The following is a 21,516-nucleotide window of genomic DNA, read 5'->3' on the forward strand; positions in this document are numbered from 1 at the left end:
CCCATAACCTATTGGACCAGAAGTGTGAAAGCCTGTTTTGGAGCCAAAGCTTTACTTTACACTGCACTTTAATGCTCAAAGCTGATGACAAGCACTGCGATTTATTACTTAAATTCCTCCAGCACTGTTTCCATCAGTAACTAATTGTTCCCCAAAGCAGTGCTGCACTCCTAGGGAAACTGGAAGGTTCAGTGCCTGACAGGCTGGAATTCATCCAGTGCTTTCATTAACAAATAGACAATATGGTCCTTTCTCAACTATCATGTATTCCTGAAGAGCAACATTTAAAAGGCTCAATGGCAGAATGAGCAAATCAGTTTTAAAATTCACACATTCTCTGCTTCCTCTACGAAAAATCAGTAACGGCATTAAAGTCGGTTTTAACAAAACCAGGTGGAATGCTGCTAGGTGTCTCTAGAACCTTGCTAGTGTGGTCCGAGACCCAGCAGCAGCATTGCATTGGGACGTAAGAATGCAGAATCCTGCCCACCCACCTCCACCTAGAAACCAGAATCTTTTTTTTTTTTTAAAATAACATCACCAGGTAATTGACATGCCCATTAATGTTTATGAAGCAGTGGTCTAGAAGAGAAAGTTTTATATGAGGACAATTATTTCTGCATTTGTCTGTCCTTAATTTCTTAATCCATGTTCAGATGCTATTAGGTAAGTGTGTATTTCATAAGAACCTTAGATTTCAGTTACATTTGAAAATGCATTTGATCTGACTCACCCGGCAGCAGTAGCATTAGGTGCTACAACCTTCTAACGCTTACTACGTGTCAAGCACTATGCGAAGTGTAACTGATCCTTACAAGAACCCTGTGAGGCAGGTGATATTAGTTTCGTGTGAGGAAACGAAGGCACAGAGGGACAAAGGAACAAGGCTGTGTAGAGAGAAAGTTGCCAAACCAGGATTCCCACCCAGGCAACCTGGCTCCAGAGTCCATGTGCTAACCCCTCTGCTCTGGCTCGTCTTGCTTGCTATACTCCGGCAGAAACATGCTCAACGGGAGACGGTTTGGTGTAGATATGACCAGAACATCACGTACCACTCAAGGAAATGCCAGCTAATCACAGGGCCTCTGGAAAAATTGCTTAACTTTGCCGTGGGCTTCTCCCTGGATTCAGGGTACAGTATCCCTAAGTCTAGTTCAAGGCCCATAATTTCAAGGGTATAAAAGAAATACTGGGACTTCCCTGGTGGCACAGTGGTTAAGAATCTGCCTGCCAATGCAGGGGACACGGGTTCAAGCCCTGGTCCGGGAAGATCCCACATGCCACGGAGCAACTAAGCCTGTGAGCCACAACTACTGAGCCCACGTGCCACAACTACTGAAGCCTGTGCGCCTAGAGCCTGTGCTCTGCAACAAGAGAAGCCACCGCAGTGAGAAGCCCATGCGCAGCAACAAAGGCCCAACACAGCCAAAAATAATAAAATAAATAAACAAATAAATTTATAAAAAAAAAAAAAAAAGAAAGAAATACTCCTTCTGGGATGTCTAACTACTTCCTATACTCCAACAGAAACAGAATAGTGTTTTTCAATACGTGTTCCCCGGAACCCTGGGGTCCTTCACAGATACCTCGAGAGCCTAACTAGTTGTTCTCCCTACCAGTAGCTCCAGCATCTTTGATGTTAAAGAATTTATATATATTGGAAGTTAAAATAATAATTCAGTTGACAAAAGACTACCTTTTTCTAAAAAAATAAAAGACTGAAAATCACTGATTTTTGAGGATTTGGCTGACTATAGACTAGTGATTCTTTTCGGAAAATTTATCACCAGTACTGTGCATATATAAGCTAGAAAGAGTGCAGCAAAGATACTAAACTTTTTTTTTTTTTAATTTGGCATGTGGTACCACTATTTCCTCGTACCCCATACTTTCCTAAAAATATTAAACAGTATATATTTGTTCACATGGATTTGTTTGAATTTACATTTAAAATTTTGTTTTGTAAAGTCTCAGTTACAAATAATTGATGCAATATTCTAAAATTCATTTCTAACACCAAAATAATTTGAATATTCTTTAAAAAACTTAGTCAATTAGATTTGATTTGCAAAGGCAACTAGCTCATCAGATTTTCATGCAGTAAATACTTAATATCACAGGATCAGGACAGGGACAGAATAAAATGAAAATACATGCAGAACCTTTCATAAAGAAGTTTCCATAACCCAAATGTTGGGGTTGTGGACAGAATATGCACAACGCTCCTACAAATCAGCAAGAAAAAGACACAAAGTCCAACCAAAGAAATGGGCAAAGGATATAATTCACTGACAAGGAAATACAAATCATCTATAAACAAGGAAAAGATGCTCCAATTCCCTAGAAATAGGGAGACGCATATAAGATACCCTTCTTACCCATATGATAACAATTTTAAAGACTGAGAATATCTAATGGTAAAAGGGTATGAGGAAAAGGCATTTCAAACACTGTCAATGTGAGTGTAAATCTGTCCTGTATTTTTTGGAGAGTAATATAGTATAATATTTTCATTTGTAGGAATTTTCTTATCAAGACACTTCCACAGCTATATATAAGATACATACATGAAGGTTCATTGCAGCATTGTTTATAATAGGAAAATCAAGACTGGGGAAGGGCAGGGGTTGGGGGAGACAGATAGCCCAAATGTCCAGTGCTGGAGGTGATTCAATAAACCATGGTACAGGCATACCTTGTTCTACTGTGCTTCCCTTTACTGTGTTTTTTTTTTTTTAAACAAATTGAAGGCTTGTGGCAGCCTTGCATCAAGCAAGTCTATTGCACCATATTTCCAACCACATTTGCTCACTTCCTGTCTGTGTCACATTTTGGAAATTCTCACAATATTTCAAACTTTACCACTATTACTATATTTGTTATGGTATTAGTGATCTTTGATGTTACTATTGTAATTGTTGTAGGGTGCCACAAACCCCACCCATATGAGACAGTAAACTTAACTCTTGAAACAAAGGATTTAGAATATTACGTAAAACTAATTGAGAAAGCAGCAGCAGGGGTTGAGAGGACTGACTTGAATTCTGAAGGAAGTTCTACTCTAGGGAAAATGCTATTAAACAGCATTGCATACCGCAGAGAAATCGTTTGTCAAGGCGGAATCAATTGAGGTGGCAAACTTCACTGTTGGCTTTTTTTAAGAAATTACCACAGTCACCCCCATCCCCAGCAATCACCTCCCTGATCAGTCAGCAGCCACCAACAGCGAGGCAAGACCCTCCACCAACAAAAAGATGACTTGCTGAAAGCTCAGATGATGGTTAGCATTTTTTAGCAATACAGTACTTTTAATTATCATGTATATTTTTTTAGACATAATGCTATAGCACACTTAACAGACATAAACACTGTACAGTGTAAATTTAACTTTTATATGCCCTGGGAAACCAAAAAATTTGGGTGACTTGCTTTACTGCAATATTCACTTTATTGTGGTGGTCTGGAACTGAACCCATAATATCTCCAAGGTATGCCTGTACATCCATAAAACAGAGTCTGTGCAGCCATTTAAAAGTTACCATCTTTCACCAGTTCTAAGATACCCTAGATTGCAAAATACATCCTGATATAACAGACACTAAAATGTGAGAAAATCGCTTGTGGCCATTAATAGATACCATCAATTATAAGATACCCCCAGTTTCAGAGATGCTAAAGAGTAAATCAAAAAACGTGTGCCTCAGATCGATGATATGGATTTCAGCTTTAAATATTCTCCTAAATATAAATATATAATAACTAATATGGATTAAAAATACAACAATAGTTAATGTGTAGAAAAAAGACTTGGATAATTAAAACCAACTGTTAAGAGTGAACATCTTCAGAGGTACAAGCTATTAGGTATAAAATGTTATAAGGATATATTGTACAACATGGGGAATATAGCCAGTATTTCACAATAACTATAAATGGAGTATAACCTTTAAAAATTGTGAATAATTATATTGTACACCTGCAACATATGGTACATCAACACTGTACTTCAATTAAAAAAAAAGAGTGAACATCTTCAAGGAGCGGAGTTCAGCTGTGATGGGGTAGATGGAGGGGGACATAACCTCTTTGATTAATTCTTTAGAAGAAGGATATATATTTTTTTTAAATTAAACAATAAAAACACTGCCTAAGTAGAAAGGTTTGAGGTATTCAAGCATCGTGAGAAGATGACTCAAGTCATATATATTATAGTCACTTCCTTAAGATTTCACCTTCTCCTTGTGGCAATTGCTTCTAGGGACAGAGGCCACAGTAATGCTAATAATATACCACACTCCTTGTGTTCCTGCCCTATCTACATCCTCCCAGTTCTCACAACAACCCAACAAGATAGATGTCTCCATTAATGAGCTGCATTGGGTGAGGTTCTTTTTCCCCAAGTCACGCAGCTGCTGTGGGCAGTTCTGAATTCCAGATCTAGATTTTCTGACCCCAGAACCCATCCTGTTTCCATTTCTGGACTACTATCATTACCATCTATATCTTTAAGAGGTTGCTCTTCATCCTTTGCTGTTCCTTTTCCTTCTACGGCATTTCAAACTACTTTCTTTTTTGTGCTACATTGGTTTAAGTTATTTCCAAGCTAAAGAGCTAATTTATTATTAAATATCTTGAAGATTACATTCTAATTAACTAAAAATTAATGCAGTTCCTCTTTTCAAGCAATTCTTCCCCTCTTGGCCATTCTGAGAATTTGTTCATTATAAACTCTTTCACTGTATATCCACACAGTATTTTTCCAGCTTTAACAAATCGATTCTATAGTCAAAAACAAAATGCTATACTGAACACTTTCAAGTGCTTTCCTTTAACAGGCAGTAAGTAGCTGCAGCGTCAAGAAGAGAAATAAGCAATCAGCGCAGAACCCAACAGTCACCAAGTAGCCCAGCCTGGGAGCCAAGAGTCAGCACCTTCCAGCCCTCCTCCCACACGAGGAGAGGGGAGGAAACTGAGAGCTTAGCCAGTCCCATTTTTTTTTTTCCATTTGACCAAAGGTTTTAACCTCAGGTCTAAAACTTGAAAGTCAAGGAGATTTGTTCAAGTACATTTACTTACTTTCTACTCTCTTCCTTTATGGTTCTAACCCTTCTGTGATCTCTCCCACAAAGGGGTTGACATAAAAACTTGGGCTTTGACCTATACTGTCTATATTAATACTTTTTGCTCTAAGTAGAAACTGTTAGAAATGAGAAGGACTGTAGGGGAAAAAAAAAAAAAAAGAAGTATCAGGAAATATAAATTCTAAAGACCTATGCCACCAACTGCTAAGATGCATTATATCTCTTTGGGTTATTTATCATTCTTCGGGGAAATGGAATGAGGGTTTCAAAAATTAATGACAAGGTCTGGATTGGAGGTAAACCAGGAGCCAGATGTTATGCAAGCCTGCTCTTCCACTCCCTAAACACGCACACGCGCGCACACACACACCCCTCTGATGAAAGTAAGATATCAGGAGTGAAGGTGAAGATGTATAAGTAAAAGAGAATTGTCAGGCTCCAAAGGATCTTTCCAAAGGCCTGCAATAGAAGGAACTAGGTAGGAGCTCACCTGAATTTTTCATGGGGCAGAGGGCGCATTGCATACCCCAGGCCTCTCCATACAAACAGCAGCACTCAGTATATGTTGTCTGCTTGCCAACGAGAGGCCGGCTACACACAAACTCATCACTCAGATGTTCCCAGCACAGATCTTGGTAGACATCGGTTTCTTCAATTTGTTCTGAAAGGGAAGACATGGTTCCATGACAATTGCACTGTTATTCCTATTTCATAAACACTGTGGTAGAAGCCAGCGAGTCTCAGAGTTTCCATCCCTATTTCTAAGAGTGACTTCCAAGCAAAAGTCTGAAGCCAGTCTGGTCTTTCCATGGATCAAACCTCTGTCACCTCCAACTGGGTGTCATTCCAATCAGCTGACATTCAACCTGCCCATCATGTTCCAATTAAATCCTTCCCTCCGTAGCTTCCATCATTACATAAAACCCTCCACTATCTTGCCTGTACTTCATAATCCTGATGGACTCCTTATTCTTCTGGTCTTTGATGTTTCACATTTACTCTTCTGTCAAATCCTACCACTTCTTTCTACATAAAATTTTTGGGATTCATCCTTTTTCACCCATTTCATTTGCCGAAGCCCTGAACTAGTGACACTTCATCCTAGGGTCCTTAATTCGAACCTTTCTACTTTTCAATTGATTGCAACCAAAGCAGTCTCCTGAATGTGCTGATACGTTGATCAATTAAGCCATTGATCAGTCAGTGGCACACTGCCTTCTCGGGGATGAACAGGGATTCCTACCGATGGACTTCAGAGCCCTCCACCAATCTGACGAATTCTGCCCTCTGCTCTGTCCAGCTTCATCTGTGTCCTCCAGTCTAGTCAAGCAAACCTAATTATTTTTCCCTCAATTTACATCTTCCTCAGTTGCCTCTAATGGTTCAACGTGATCAACCCTCAGGCACGGAACAGCTCTGCCATCTGTTCAGCCACTCCGTACTCTGTTGTCCATTAAATCAGTATGTGCAAGGTGTTAAATCTCCTACATACTGATGATATGCATCTTATTCTTTCTCTTAGCATCTCATTTTAATTATTTCAAAATACCCAAGGAATCAATTTTAAAATTTTCCAACAGCTCACATTTCAGTCAAAAGGAAAACCTTATGACATTTATTTGGACACAGACTTGCATCTCATATCCAAACATACCATGTGATTCAGTTGGTCGGATACATCTTTTTTCCGAAGCATCCAGGACCATCGGGTGGGTACAGAAGCAGTTGTAAGAGCCTTCTGTATTAACGCACTGGCCATCAATACAACTGTTGGGGTCTTGACACTCATCTATATCTTAAGAGAAAAAAAATGAAAGAAAATCAGCAATCAGCTGCACCTCATACACTTAACCAAACTTAATACACTGCTGAATTTAGTCCAGATTCCAGGGGCTGCCACATTTTAATCAGCTACACATCATCATCCAAAAGAGAACAGCTCCAACTCTAAAAATGTTAAGTTGTACTGATTGGAAAAATAACATTGCCCTACAGCTGCTGACATTAAATAAGGAAAGAAAACATTTAAGAACAGGATACGCTTAGAAATTTAAGATAAAATGTCTCTGTATGACAGTTTTAAAATTATTTCCTTTTGCTGTGTTTTTCTGCCTAGTGTATATGGTTTTCTGCTTAGGCATTAAAGTCTGGGTCAGTATTTAAAAATGACTTTCAGTGCATGGTATGAGTGATGAGACAGGAGGCTCCCCAGACCAAAAGAACACTTCGGTTATACCAGTGACCTGAATTATAATTCCACATTGAATATTAACTCTTTGAAATCTATTCAAATAGTAGTATGAAGGGTTTTTATTTTCTTAAATATTGCTCAAGAAAAAGATCCATAAAACATTTACAGATCTTTTCAACACATGATTTAGATTCAAAGAAATTGTTTTGATATGTAGCATTACTTATTTTTTCCGTGTACTTGCATAGCACATCACACTATAGCCTCTTAAAACTTACCAAAGCACTGCAATTTGACAGGATCATAGTATGTCCCCTGCTTACAGTAGCATTCATAACCAGGCTGAGTGTTCAAACAGAAGCCATTTTTGCAGATCTCTTGTCCAAAAAGTAGGCATTCATCTGCATCTATGGGGGAAAAAACGGAGAAATATTTAGAAAGAGGAGTTATTTTGGGTTTTTCAGTTAAATAGAAGAGTCTAACCAATGTTGGGAAAGTTAGATATTATAATATTTATATTACAAAGAGTCTTAAAAACACAGAAATATCAAATTCTTAAAGTGAGGACTAATTCACAGAGGTAGAAATATAATCAGGCTTCTTTCTCTGTTTATGGAGCAATGCCCAAAACATTATCAGAGAAGGTATATTTGTAAATAGAGCTTCGGAGATGCTACCTCATATTTGATGAAAGAGTCTACGGGTTCCATAATGGCACCAATAATATTCTCTGAAGAAAATACCCTTTAAGACATGTGCCTTTCTATAAATGTATATTTTGGCCCATTAACTAGTTGAGATGAAGAAAACTCCCATGAAGAGTTTGATGCAACTTGACGGAAGTCTTCTTTCTTTTTTTTTTTGCTGTGGGTTTGTCATATATGGCCTTTATTATGTTGAGGTAGGTTCCCTCTATGCCCACTTTCTGGAGAGTTTTTATCAGAAATGGGTGTTGAATTTTGTCAAAAGCTTTTTCTGCATCTATTGAGATGATCATATGGTTTTTCTTCTTCAATTTGTTAATATGGTGTATCACATTGATTGATTTGCGTACATTGAAGAATCCTTGCATCCCTGGGATAAACCCCACTTGATCATGGTGTATGATCCTTTTAATGTGTTGTTGGATTCTGTTTGCTAGTATTTTGTTGAGGATTTTTGCATCTATATTCATCAGTGATATTGGTCTGTACTTTTCTTTTTTTGTAGTGTCTTTGTCTGGTTTTGGTATCAGGGTGATGGTGGCCTCATAGAATGAGTTTGGGAGTGTTCCTTCCTCTGCAATTTTTTGGAAGAGTTTGAGAAGGATGGGTGTTAGCTCTTCTCTAAATGTTTGATAGAATTCACCTGTGAAGCCATCTGGTCCTGGACTTTTGTTTGTTGGAAGATTTTTAATCACAGTTTCAATTTCATTACTTGTGATTGGTCTGTTCATATTTTCTGTTTCTTCCTGATTCAGTCTTGGAAGGTTATACCTTTCTAAGAATTTGTCCATTTCTTCCAGGTTGTCCATTTTATTGGCATAAAGTTGCTTGTAGTAGTCTCTTAGGATGCTTTGTATTTCTGCGGTGTCTGTTGTAACTTCTCCTTTTTCATTTCTGATTTTATTGATTTGAGTCCTCTCCCTCTTTTTCTTGATGAGTCTGGCTAATGGCTTATCAATTTTGTTTATCTTCTCAAAGAACCAACTTTTAGTTTTATTGATCTTTGCTATTGTTTTCTTTGTTTCTATTTCATTTATTTCTGCTCTGATCTTTATGATTTCTTTCCTTCTGCTGACTTTGGGTTTTGTTTGTTCTTCTTTCTCTAGTTTCTTTAGGTGTAAGGTTAGATTGTTTACTTGAGAATTTTCTTGTTTCTTTAGGTAGGCTTGTATAGCTATAAACTTCCCTCTTAGAACTGCTTTTGCTGCATCCCATAGGTTTTGGGTTGTTGTGTTTTCATTGTCATTTGTCTCTAGGTATTTTTTTATTTCCTCTTTGATTTCTTCAGTGATCTCTTGGTTATTTAGTAACGTATTGTTTAGCCTCCATGTGTTTGGCTTTTTTACGTTTTTTTCCCTGTAATTCATTTCTAATCTCATAGCGTTGTGGTCAGAAAAGATGCTTGATATGATTTCAATTTTCTTAAATTTACTGAGGCTTGATTTGTGACCCAAGATGTGATCTATCCTGGAGAATGTTCCGTGTGCACTTGAGAAGAACGTGTAATCTGCTGTTTTTGGATGGAATGTCCTATATATATCAATTAAATCTATCTGGTCTATTGTGTCATTTAAAGCTTCTGTTTCCTTATTTATCTTCATTTTGGATGATCTGTCCATTGGTGTAAGTGAGGTGTTAAAGTCCCCCACTATTATTGTGTTACTGTCGATTTCCTCTTTTATACCTGTTTGCAGTTGCCTTATGTATTGAGGTGCTCCTATGTTGGGTGCATATATATTTATAATTGTTATATCTTCTTCTTGGATTGATCCCTGGATCATTATGTAGTGTCCTTCCTTGTCTCTTGTAACATTCTTTATTTTAAAGTCTATTTTATCTGATATGAGTATAGCTACTCCAGCTTTCTTTTGATTTCCATTTGCATGGAATATCTTTTTCCATCCCCTCACTTTCAGTCTGTATGTGTCCCTAGGTCTAAAGTGGGTCTCTTGTAGACAGCATATATATGGGTCTTGTTTTTGTATCCATTCAGCCAGTCTATGTCTTTTGGTTGGGGCATTTAATCCATTCACGTTTAAGGTAATTATCGATATGTATGTTCCTATGACCATTTTCTTAATTGTTTTGGGTTTGTTTTTGTAGGTCCTTTTCTTCTCTTGTGTTTCCCACTTAGAGAAGTTCCTTTAGCATTTGTTGTAGAGCTGGTTTGGTGGTGCTGAATTCTCTTAGCTTTTGCTTGTCTGTAAAGCTTTTGATTTCTCCATCAAATCTAAATGAGATCCTTGCCGGGTAGAGTAATCTTGGTTGTAGGTTCTTCCCTTTCATCACTTTAACTATATCATGCCACTCCCTTCTGGCTTGCAGACTTTCTGCTGAGAAATCAGCTGTTAACCTTATGGGAGTTCCCTTGTATGTTATTTGTCGTTTTTCCCTTGCTGCTTTCAATAATTTTTCTTTGTCTTTAATTTTTGCCACTTTGATTACTATGTGTCTCGGCGTGTTTCTCCTTGGGTTTATTCTGTATGGGACTCTCTGCGCTTCCTGGACTTGGGTGGCTATTTCCTTTCCCATGTTAGGGAAGTTTTCGACTATAATCTCTTCAAATATTTTCTCTGGTCCTTTCTCTCTATCTTCTCCTTCTGGTACCCCTATAATGCGAATGTTGTTGCGTTTAATGTTGTCCCAGAGGTCTCTTAGGCTGTCTTCATTTCTTTTCATTCTTTTTTCTTTAGTCTGTTCCGCAGCAGTGAATTCCACCATTTTGTCTTCCAGGTCACTTATCCGTTCTTCTGCCTCAGTTATTCTGCTATTGATTCCTTCTAGTGTAGTTTTCATTTCAGTTATTGTATTGGTCATCTCTGTTTGTTTGTTCTTTAATTCTTCTAGGTCTTTGTTAATCATTTCTTGCATCTTCTCAATCTTTGCCTCCATTCTTATTCCGAGGTCCTGGATTATCTTCACTATCATTATTCTGAATTCTTTTTCTGGAAGGTTGCCTATCTCCACTTCATTTAGTTGTTTTTCTGGGGTTTTTTCTTGTTCCTTCATCTGGTACATAGCCCTCTGCCTTTTCATCTTCTCTATCTTTCTGTAACTGTGGTTTTTGGTCGAAGTCTTCTTTCTTGATAATAAGCTAATGAAAGCACAGTTGCTAAGAATGCTGGCAGACCCATTTTCCACCACAGAATTTACAGAGCTTACTGTCCACAAACCTCAGTTTACTCAGTGGTAAACTGGAGATAAGAGGAACATCGATAGGATTGAAAGGATTCAATGAGAAGATCCATGCAGAGGACTCAGTATACTCTCAAAAAGTGTGATCTATTGCTTTTGTGCAAGTATTATTAGCATCATTTCTAACATTTTAAAGCTAATGTCGTCTAGTCCTCATTTAAAAAACTGGAGACTCCATAGATAAATTGCTCAAAGTTACACAGCTGGAAAACGGCAAAACCAAGTCGACAATATATGACTGTTTGAATCCAAATCTAATATTCTTCCAACCATTTACAGCACTGCTAAGATAGGGTGAAGAGGAATTTATTTTTATTTTAAAAAAGAGGATGACTTTACGGTGAAATCAGGGCTCCACTTCATAGCACAAAGTGAAATTTAACTACATCTCTGAAAGAACATAGTGTATGATATTTGCGAATTTGAAAACCATTAAACACATTTCGTGAACTAAGTCTTGTTATTTCACTGAATTAAATCATAGATGTACTTAAAAAAACACAGATGGAATTTCTTATCCAGCTGCTGAATTATACCATATTAGTAAAACACTAGTTTGCAAAAATGGATAGACAGTAAAAATGTTTTTAGTCTGTTTTCCAGCCACTTAACAGTTTTCAATGTTAAACTGTAAAGAAAAAAAATTACTTTGTATGTAAAAGGTCATAATATCTCTATCACTGAAATGTTAAAAGTTAGTGGTTAATGAGGAAATACTCATATCTGTAGTTTAAATTTCACCAAAATTAAAAAGCTGCACATTTATTTTAGAATTACAGGCTAATAGCATTAAATATATAAAACACACATCTACTTTTGCTTTCTTCCTTTCCATTCCTTATTATTAATCTGTGGCCATTAGTAAATGGTCCTAGCAAAGTAGGATGCTTTCTAAAAAGGCAAGAATCTTTGCTTTGTTGATGACCATTAAAGGCCAACATGATGATGTTCAAATTTATATTGGTCCTAACATATGATTTCTAATATAATTCTACAATAAAAGAATGAATTTATTAAGTACAGAATTTTGTGTTAAGTACTTTTACATATGTTATCTCATTTAATCCTCATGACAACCTTTGAAACATTATTCCTATCTCAGAGGTGGAAACTCAGAATCTTAAGTGAAGTCCCACTGTCATACAGCCTTAAGTGTTCTAACTCCCAAGCCACGGTTCTCCCTAGAGTCCATTGGAGCCTTCTTCCAATGGTAGGATTCAAGGCTTTGTAATTAGTTTCCATGGCTGAAAAGAATTCTCCTTCTGTCTGACCCAAGCCACGCGTTTACTTGAATGTCAAATATGCACACACATTGCAAATTAGTTTCTGCTTGATTCTGACCTTTATAGTTCTCGCCATCAACGTCGTAAGAGGATTCTCCAGTGGGGACAAAACCTTTCCCTCTAGGACACATTTCAGTGAATTCAGCTGATTTCAGGAGAGACAAGGGAAAAAAAAAGTTGAAAAAAAAAAAACAAACCAGTATCTTCCATGAGTATGTTTTAAATTCAGTTTTGCTTTCTCAGACTCAGAGACTTTAAGGCAAATCTTGCCATCTAATTCAGACAAATAAATTCAGTACAATCTCAAAAATTACAGACTAGGTGCAAATAAACCTAATGACTTCATAAGTATAATTTACAAAAAACCTTGCGAGTTCACCCATATATTATTTACACATGTTTTAGCTATAGGTACTATGGTGTGTTATGACTTATTTCTCCATTACTGTGGTCTCTAGTATTTTCAAATTTCAATAAGAATCCAAAATCCTAGCTTAAATATGCAAGCTCCAGTTAGGAATAATGCTGTGTCATTGTTAGCAAAAATGATTAGTTTTACCTAAAAATGGAATAAAACTGAATTATCTTTCTGCCAAAATATTATATGGAATGTCACTATAACAGCATATTCTGTGAGAAACAGAAGTTTAAGAATTCATACTGAAGTGGGATAAGGGTATGGGTCCAGCCCTGAATGAAACCCACTCTAAGGTAATCTCACTTCACTTTGACTATGGCAGGTACCAGTAGATGTTACCATTTCAAGGCTTCAATAACCCAAATGAGAACATTCCAAGGCCCATGAACACCACACAACAAATACCAGTATGAACACAGCACTTAGCTAATTCTTACCAGTCCCCAAGACCGGGCAGGGGAAAATCTCACAGTTATCTCCCCACCCAGCACCAGAGGTACAGCAGCATTCTTGTTTGGTGACATTGGGGGCCAGCACGTTGTCACAAAGACTGGCGTCATTTAGATTATAGTAGCACTCTTTCTTTTCTTCTTTGGGTTGATCTACTTCTAAGTCTAAAGAGAGTAGAGAAAGTAAAAAAGAGTGTTGACAGGATACATCAGATCTACCTGTATCACAACGGAATTGAAAACACAGTGGTAAAAAAGACTGACCGGACGTGCCAATGGCACTTCATTTACAGAAAGCTGCTTTCCACTTTGTGTTGGATTCTTCCACTTCAAGATAAAATGCACCCGAATCCTGAATTTTGGTGGATTTCTAACCCACCCCAAGAGTCTAAATCTGTCAAAATCATTTCCTTTTACCTTAACCAATTACTTTATTCTTGTAAATTTGGCTGTGAGTACAGTTTCCATATCTGCTTTCTTGACAAACATAGGGTCATTCTTTACTGAGCCAGAACACCTACGTAAATCAATGAAAATTTTCCCCAACACTGGACCAGAGATATGGGGCCACACATAATATTTAACCCTTAGATGGTCACTGAGATAACCATGCCCCTCCAAATTTTCTAAACAGTACAAAGCAGAAGAAGACAAATAGAAAAACACTGCAGTAACCTGAGTCTATTAAAAAAAAAACCCTTTCATTACTAGAAATCTACTTAAAGTGCTGCAAATATATGATTCTGAATGAAACAATAAGAGCCAGCTGAGCCTCGGGGTAGAATTTCAATGCTGGGTTCTAGTCCCAGCTCAAGTGTGTCCTAAAGAATATACTGATAAATTCCAACAGAGTCTGTTTAACCCTCTGTGATAAAAGTCAAGGTGATATGATAGAATACAAATGATAAGAACAACTCCACCTACTTTCAGTTAATACTAAAAATGATTTAATTCCATCAGATTTGAAGTCTACAAACAAGTTTGTGCTTTTTTTTTTAAATTAATTAATTAATTATTTATTTTTGGCTGTGTTGGGTCTTCGTTTCTGTGTGAGGGCTTTCTCTAGTTGCGGCAAGTGGGGGCCACTCTTCATCGCGGTGCGCGGGCCTCTCACTATCGTGGCCTCTCTTGTTGCGGAGCACAAGCTCCAGACGTGCAGGCTCAGTAATTGTGGCTCACAGGCCTAGCTGCCCCGCGGCACGTGGGATCTTCCCAGACCAGGGCTCGAACCCATGTCCCCTGCATTGGCAGGCAGATTCTCAACCACTGCACCACCAGGGAAGCCCCAAGTTTGTGCTTTTAAAAAATGATAAAAAAAACTCTTCCCTACTAAATGCTATAGAGTTCAAATTACTGCCTATGCTCCAGATAGAATTTCTTATTTTAATTTTATGCTATGTCAGATAAGCTGACTACTGCCGTCACAATTACTTAGATTAATACTAATGAAATATTTTCATTAGAACTGCTATCTACAGATTCTTAACCCAAAGAAACTATAGGGACACGGGGATAACACTTGCCAGTAAGGATAAGACTTTAATCTCAATACCTACCTTTTAAAAAAAAGTTGGCAGATCATTATACTCTTAGGAAAGTTTAATGATTTATTCTCATAATAGTTTCCTATATATTTACTTTGGCAGGGTCAAACTGACTGCGGAAACCTGATTAATACATAACAAAGGTGTTCTTAAAATGTAAGGTCATAAAATTCTATCAGAAGAGCTACTGCCCTTTCTTTCCCCTTATGGCAGTAAAAGCAAGCAAACGAAGCTTCGACGTATATATTATTCCCAGAATGCAGAATATCAATGAGAATGTAAAGGATCCCTCTCACCCTTGATTCTGGCTAATTCTCAGATTATTCTACCTTTTTTTTTTTTTTTTAACATCTTTATTGGAGTATAATTGCTTTACAATGGTGTGTTAGTTCCTGCTTTATAACAAAGTGAATCAGTTATACATATACATATGTTCCCATATCTCCTCCCTCTTGCGTCTCCCTCCCTCCCACCCTCCCTATCCCACCCCTCTAGGTGGTCACAAAGCACCGAGCTGATCTCCCTGTGCTATGCGGCTGCTTCCCACTAGCTATCTATTTTACATTTGGTAGTGTATATATGTCCATGCCACTCTCTCACCCTTGACAGAATTCAGCTTGGACTCTAAGTCTTAATAGCTGATGACAAATTCAAACCTAGAATAAGTGTCCAGGAAAAAACTGAAATGCTGATTCCTATGCAGTTTATGAAGTGGTTTTAAATCATTTCCTTGTGTGTGAAACTGGATAAAACCTGCCACATCCCTCGTCTCAACTAGCTTTTCAAGTGTGCAGGGGACAGACACGTGCTTTGCCTGCTTTCATGGAGTGGATCACCATGACCAGTTCATTCCCTTCGGGAGGGGCTCCAAGCTCTTACACAGGGTATTACTGAGGAAAATGAAGGGTAGGTATTTTAAATTAATATGAAATCAATCATGAACCCTGTAAAAAATTTTATAAACTCTCTCCCAATATGTGTGAATATATTGACCGACTATTACTATGGACAATTCCACTCATTTTATTCAGTTTGCCTAAAACACAGTTAGTTATTAATGAATGCATTTAGAAATATAAATCAAGTCAGCAACACAACTAGAGTTTTGCCAATCAGGTTTACAGTCGATGTTAAAAGAGTGCTCAATAATTGTTTTTCTCTTTGTACAAGGTTGTAGATATGTCACAGTTTTTATTACAAGATGGAAACATTGTACAGTAACACTTCAATGAAGGCTGCTATATTCATAGGTAATTAGAGACCACAGGCTTCTGAGTCAAAAACTTCATATACATCTAAACACTGTTTCTACCATGTTTTTTTATACTCACAGAAATAAAATAGTTTTTTCTTTTTTCTTTGGAAGGAAACTCAAAGGTGATCGCATAAGGGAAATAATCAATATCACTGTATTATTCAGGTTTTACATTGGTTATTACAAGTTTTGCTCTTATTTTCTTTCCAAGCAGTTTGAAGGTTCAATGTTTACACAGCTGAAACTGAGGGTCAGTCAGGCCCTCATCCGTGTTTGGAAAGAGATGCAAATTCCTTTTAAAAAAACTGGTCCACAAAGGTCATTCTGTGAAAAGCTACAATTTCCCTATCTTCTTAACCTTTAAATAATTAACTGCCTAGATCATTTTTCCACAGGGGGAACACTCAGTAAAGACATGTAATGTGATTTCTTTAAAAAATCTCTATGAGTTTATGTCACTGTCGCTAGGGGAGGAATTTTTCTATCACAAAATAACTTTAAAAGATCAAATCAAAAGTTATAGAAGGTGCCAAGCTCAGAAAAGAATGAATTCTATTTTTCAGAAAGATTTTATTAATAAGGTTATAATAATAATTATATATAATTAATATTAATAATTAATATGATTAATTCTTATTATTATATAATAATTAATAATTTTATTAATAAGCCATACTTCATATCTCATGCCATAGACTTCTAGGAAATATATTACTTCACCTCCAGTATTTTCAGATTTGATTTTTCAATATGTATTAAGAGGTTGGCTTCACATCTGTGTATAAAAAGCAATGTGTATATTTTAATCCCAGGGGTATGTATGGCTGCTGATAAGAAATGAGTTTTTGGACCTCTCATGTGTGTGCCTTTTTTGAAGAAACTTTCACAGATGCTTTTCACGTGACACACAAAGTAATCCATGAGCTGGACGGCGCGGGTCATACAGCATCCTTCCTTTCTGGAGGAGAACATTTAGGTTGGGTCCAATGTCCAGCGCCTAATGCTCTCCCCAAACCTCTTCTATGGGGCTCAGCTTCTTAGCATTTCAGCGAGCCTGAGTTTGTTTTGCTTTGCCTTTGCCCAGGGGGCAGCAGATAATCCTGCTGATGTAGAGTTCAGTGACAAAGCCGCATACAGCGTGACCCTCTTCCCTTGCTCTGAATATTAAAGAGAGGGTTTGAGCAGTAGGTACCACTGGTGAACTGCCCTTTCTAGAAGCTCTTCTCTCTTGCTTCGTCACTTACAGGATTATTTCCTGCTTTAGTCTTTCCCTAAACATGTCTAATCTTAGGTTTGCTGTTGGAGTGGGGAGATCTGGAACATTTCTTTGGTTAGAGTGGACACAAACATTCTAAATGGGCCCTTGCCTTTGCTTTCACTTTCCATTTGCAATATTTTCTGAAGGCCTTCAGATGCCAATCCCCTCCATATCCTTCTGAGACAGGATGACAGTGACCCAAGAGTCACATCACAACTACGTGTGAGTAAACAATGCCCCCAAATGAAACACCTGCCCTAGTCCTGAAAAAGACACCAATTTATAAAACTCTGTGTCTGTAATAATGTTCAGCAAATGACTTTGAATAGGATTACTCAGGAAGCTTTATTCTCTTTATTTTAAAAATCACCACAGGCACTAATGTTTTATACCAACTCATACTTTTATGAGAAAAAGCATTCCAGTGTAATAATCCAAAGGGAGTAAAAGAGAACTTGGAAATTCATTTTTTCCCCTAGTTTTCTCATTCAAAGACTTGGAAGATGAGAAGTGTGTGTGTGTTTTAAGTGGAATTTAAAAGAAAGCCATTGGTGAGTTTCAGAAAATAAGCACTGACAATAGGAATGGACTGAACATGAAGGGATGCAGATAAAAAGGAAGATCGTAGAAAGGCAGTAACTTCAGATAGTAAAAGACGTGGAAGAAGTCAAAATAAAGTTTAGAAAGTGAAGTACAAGAGCGAAAATACTTTCAAAGCAGATTCTTTCACACAGTGCCTATCCTTAAAGACGTCAATCAGGTAGTCAGGCATGACAGTGCAAGGAAAGCAAGTTGGGTGTGTAAGCCACACTGTAAAGGGTCAGGGGGCAAGGCAATCCTGGAAGGCTGCCTGGAGGAGCTGATATTTTGAGTCAAGTTCTTGAAAAATAAACTTTAAAAAAAAATTGGCTAGAAAGTAAGGTGTGACAGAGGTGAGGAGGAGTAAAAAGTACAACTATCCTTAGGTCTGTGTGGGTAGAGCGGGCAAGGGGAGAAGTGGTCTGTGGAAGGAGTCACAGAACTGATTTTGAGAACAAGAGAACGGGGCAGGGATGCATTAACATGTGAACAAGTGATAGGTGTGTTTGTGACTTAGGTGCTGAGGCAGAGGACAATGCCAGTCTCTATTGGAAGAGAGTCGCCTCATCCTTGCCAGGAGGAATGGAGGATATTTTGGGTTTTGCTTTTTCTGGTGAAGAAGTTAGAAGGCACTGGGAGGAAGGAGCCTGGGATAGGAACAGGCTGGGGAGAGGGTGAGAAGTGAAAGTCTCAATGATGGAAATATTATTAGAAACTGGAGAAGTCAGAAGAAAAGCGGGCAGATCTAGGTGAAAGAAGAGACTCCTGAAGGCAGAATAAAGCGCCCCGGAGAAAGAAAAGTGGGAGACGCACACTGGGACGAGGTGCAACAGGCAGCACAGACGGAAAGGAGATGACGTCACAGCAGCATGAGAGCCATCACAACACCGGCACACGTGCATGGCGAGGCCCTGTGAGGACGACCTCAAGAATAAAGCCACATCTGCAGCGACATGTAAAATATCTGGAAACGTTTAAAAGGAACTGTACAAACAGGCTTTATTGGTAGTGAATTCTAGGATACAAAATGCATTTCTAATGCAACAGTGTGGGTGTCTCTTGTATTAAGAGGATAAAATGGTTTATGTACATGGTTTACTCAACTGATATGTCAGTTCATTCAAATATCAACACCTCTTTATTAAAAACTCATTTTAGATACTATACACAGCAAGCATAAAACTTCATGAAAATAAAAGCATCATTTGGTAGTAAACTCTTCTCACTCTTGTTTTTGAAGGTGAGAAGAAACCTGACCCCCTTTTTTTTTTTTTTTTTAATTACAAATGAGCATATTTTCCTCAGCCTTAGCTACATTTATGGTATAGATCCATTACAAATACACAATAAGACCTCAGGAGTTTTATGGCATTTTACAATGTTTGCATTCTAAATACTGTGTTTTCACTGTCTTTAATTTTTTTCCTACCAAAGGTCTTTTTTTTCCAATCAGAAATTATTTTTAAAAAATTCTCCCAAAGTTAATTTATTTTACAGGTTACCTAAACACATAAAAAAAAAAAACCCCACTGTGCCAAATATAACGGTTGAGTGATATTATATGTGGTCTCATGCCTTTAAAAAAACATGTACATACACAAAACCTGTAGTGGACCTCTCCAGGAACAGAGAACAAGCACGCTGTTTAGGTTCAGTTGTCAGAACCACGAGGATGATTTGCACAGTGTCCCCTGATAGCAGGGACCTGCTCTTTTGTTTTTTTTTTTTTTTTTGCTCTACTTGTAATTTAACCAAAGCACATAGGGGTACTGTCCCCTCTACCTAGAAGTGTGAATAGATCAATTAAGTGTGGTCCATGATATCTTTGATAAAATGAATAATTCTTACTCTGCAGAACGAGCTGGGAATGAGATGATGGGATAGAGAAGGAACACATTCTCGAATGCGGAGAAGCCTATTACTCAATAGGCTACAGTGTCTGCTGTAGGTCAGGCACGATGCCTAGCAGTGAGCTGGGTGACAGACGATACAAGGAGGAATGAATGACTGAGCATAAGGGTCCTGTTACCCTGCTGATGGATTTGGACTTCATGCTGGAGGCAGGAATAAGCAGCTGAAAGTTTTAAGGGTTTAAAACCAGATGTATGTTTCAAAAACGTGAATTGGCAGCAATGTGGAACAGGAACTGATGGGAGAGGCAGGGAGAGAAGTCAGGAGGCAAGTGCCACAGTCCAGGGAAGATAGGCTGAAGGACTGGCCCAGGGCAGTGGTAGCAGAGGAGCAGAGAGATTTGAAGGATACTGTTGAGGTAGAGATAGCAGAATGTTATGATGGCTTGGATGGATGGAGAGAAAAATGAAGTATGACTTCAGGATCTACAGTATGCATGTTTGGCAATTAATGAGTGTACACAGGGAGAGTAACAGGTTGGAGAGGGAATGGTAATTAATTTGCTTTTGGATAATTTTAGGCAGAGATGCTTCCAAGACACCCTGGGAGGAAGGTCCAGTAATAGGCAGCTGGAAATAGGAGTGTGGCACTCAAGAGAGAGGTGGAGAGGCATAGATATTCACTTGGTCATCCACACCAAGTAAGTAATACTCCAAGTAAGTTGACTTGGAGAAGAGGATAAAATATCCCAGGAGAAGAATACAGAGTAAAAAAGAGGGCTAACCATGCAACTCTCTGGGACGTTATTATTTAAGGAATGGCGAAAGAGTCAAGAATGAGACAGAAGAAGACCAGTGCAAGAGGTAGGAGGACACAGGGAAGAGTAATGTCCTGAAATCAATAAAAAGGAAAGGGGGAGGTAAGATGAGAAACTACTGTCACAAGAGGAAAGAGTTTCACCCAGATGAAGGGTCTGAGGGCCCGATCTCAGTGCCTTGAGGATCAACTGGGAGACAGTTCAGTGGAGGTAGGGATGCCCCTTGAAAGAATCTGGAGGTCAACATGGTCACAGAGATTATCCCTGGACGGTAACACAGCAGGCGATTTTCTTTTTTGATATATTTTTGTATTTGGCAATTTTCTAAGAATATGCATTGTTTCAATAACGAGAACAAAACAAAGAAATAAAGTGAAAAGGAAGCCAATTTTTAAAAGAATGTGCTATCATGGGGTCCTCAGCCTTGAGAAGTAGAATTAAGGGGAAAGACCCTGGAGTCGGGTTCCTGGGCCAATTCTGCCAGTTGTTAGCAATATGGTCCTGCGTATAACATTTAGAACTTCTCTCTGGGCCTCGGCTTCCTTACCTGGAAATAAAGTTGCTGGGCTGGAAAAACACTAGGGTGCTTTCTAGACGTAGAAGTCTAGGACTTAGCTTGCGATGTGAGAATAAGCTCTCAAATATATTAGAGAAAACTGATATTTAAGGAAACCCTATCATGAACTGTGTAAAGAACAATTATTTTATAATACAAATAATCTTTAATTTCTGATCTTGTTTATTTATGGATCTTTAATTTCTGATCCTGTTTATTTGCTTGTCTTAAAGTGAAGAACAATTATTACACAATGCAAATAATCAGCCTGATTCACATGTTTTATAATTTCTCATCTTGTTTACTTTGTTTTCTTAAAGCAAGGCACACCTGCA

The 21,516-nt window shown here is 38.0% G+C and overlaps 1 protein-coding gene across 12 annotated transcripts in view; it reads right to left on the reverse strand.

Annotated features, from left to right (window-relative positions):
* LTBP1 (latent transforming growth factor beta binding protein 1) overlaps nucleotides 1–21,516 on the reverse strand; it is a 419,515-nt gene that overhangs the window by 24,001 nt on the left and 373,998 nt on the right. For all 12 annotated transcript variants that reach the window (XM_082356679.1, XM_082356680.1, XM_082356681.1 and 9 more), the window contains 5 exons: nucleotides 13,310–13,486; nucleotides 12,513–12,599; nucleotides 7,551–7,679; nucleotides 6,736–6,876; nucleotides 5,572–5,742 (listed from right to left, as the gene is read on the reverse strand). In XM_082356679.1, the coding sequence (XP_082212805.1) occupies nucleotides 5,572–5,742; nucleotides 6,736–6,876; nucleotides 7,551–7,679; nucleotides 12,513–12,599; nucleotides 13,310–13,486 (705 nt within the window). The remainder of the gene's footprint in view (nucleotides 1–5,571; nucleotides 5,743–6,735; nucleotides 6,877–7,550; nucleotides 7,680–12,512; nucleotides 12,600–13,309; nucleotides 13,487–21,516) is intronic.

This window comes from Balaenoptera borealis (genome assembly GCF_965194805.1).
Source record: "Balaenoptera borealis genome assembly, chromosome: 15".
NCBI lineage: Eukaryota > Metazoa > Chordata > Mammalia > Artiodactyla > Balaenopteridae > Balaenoptera > Balaenoptera borealis.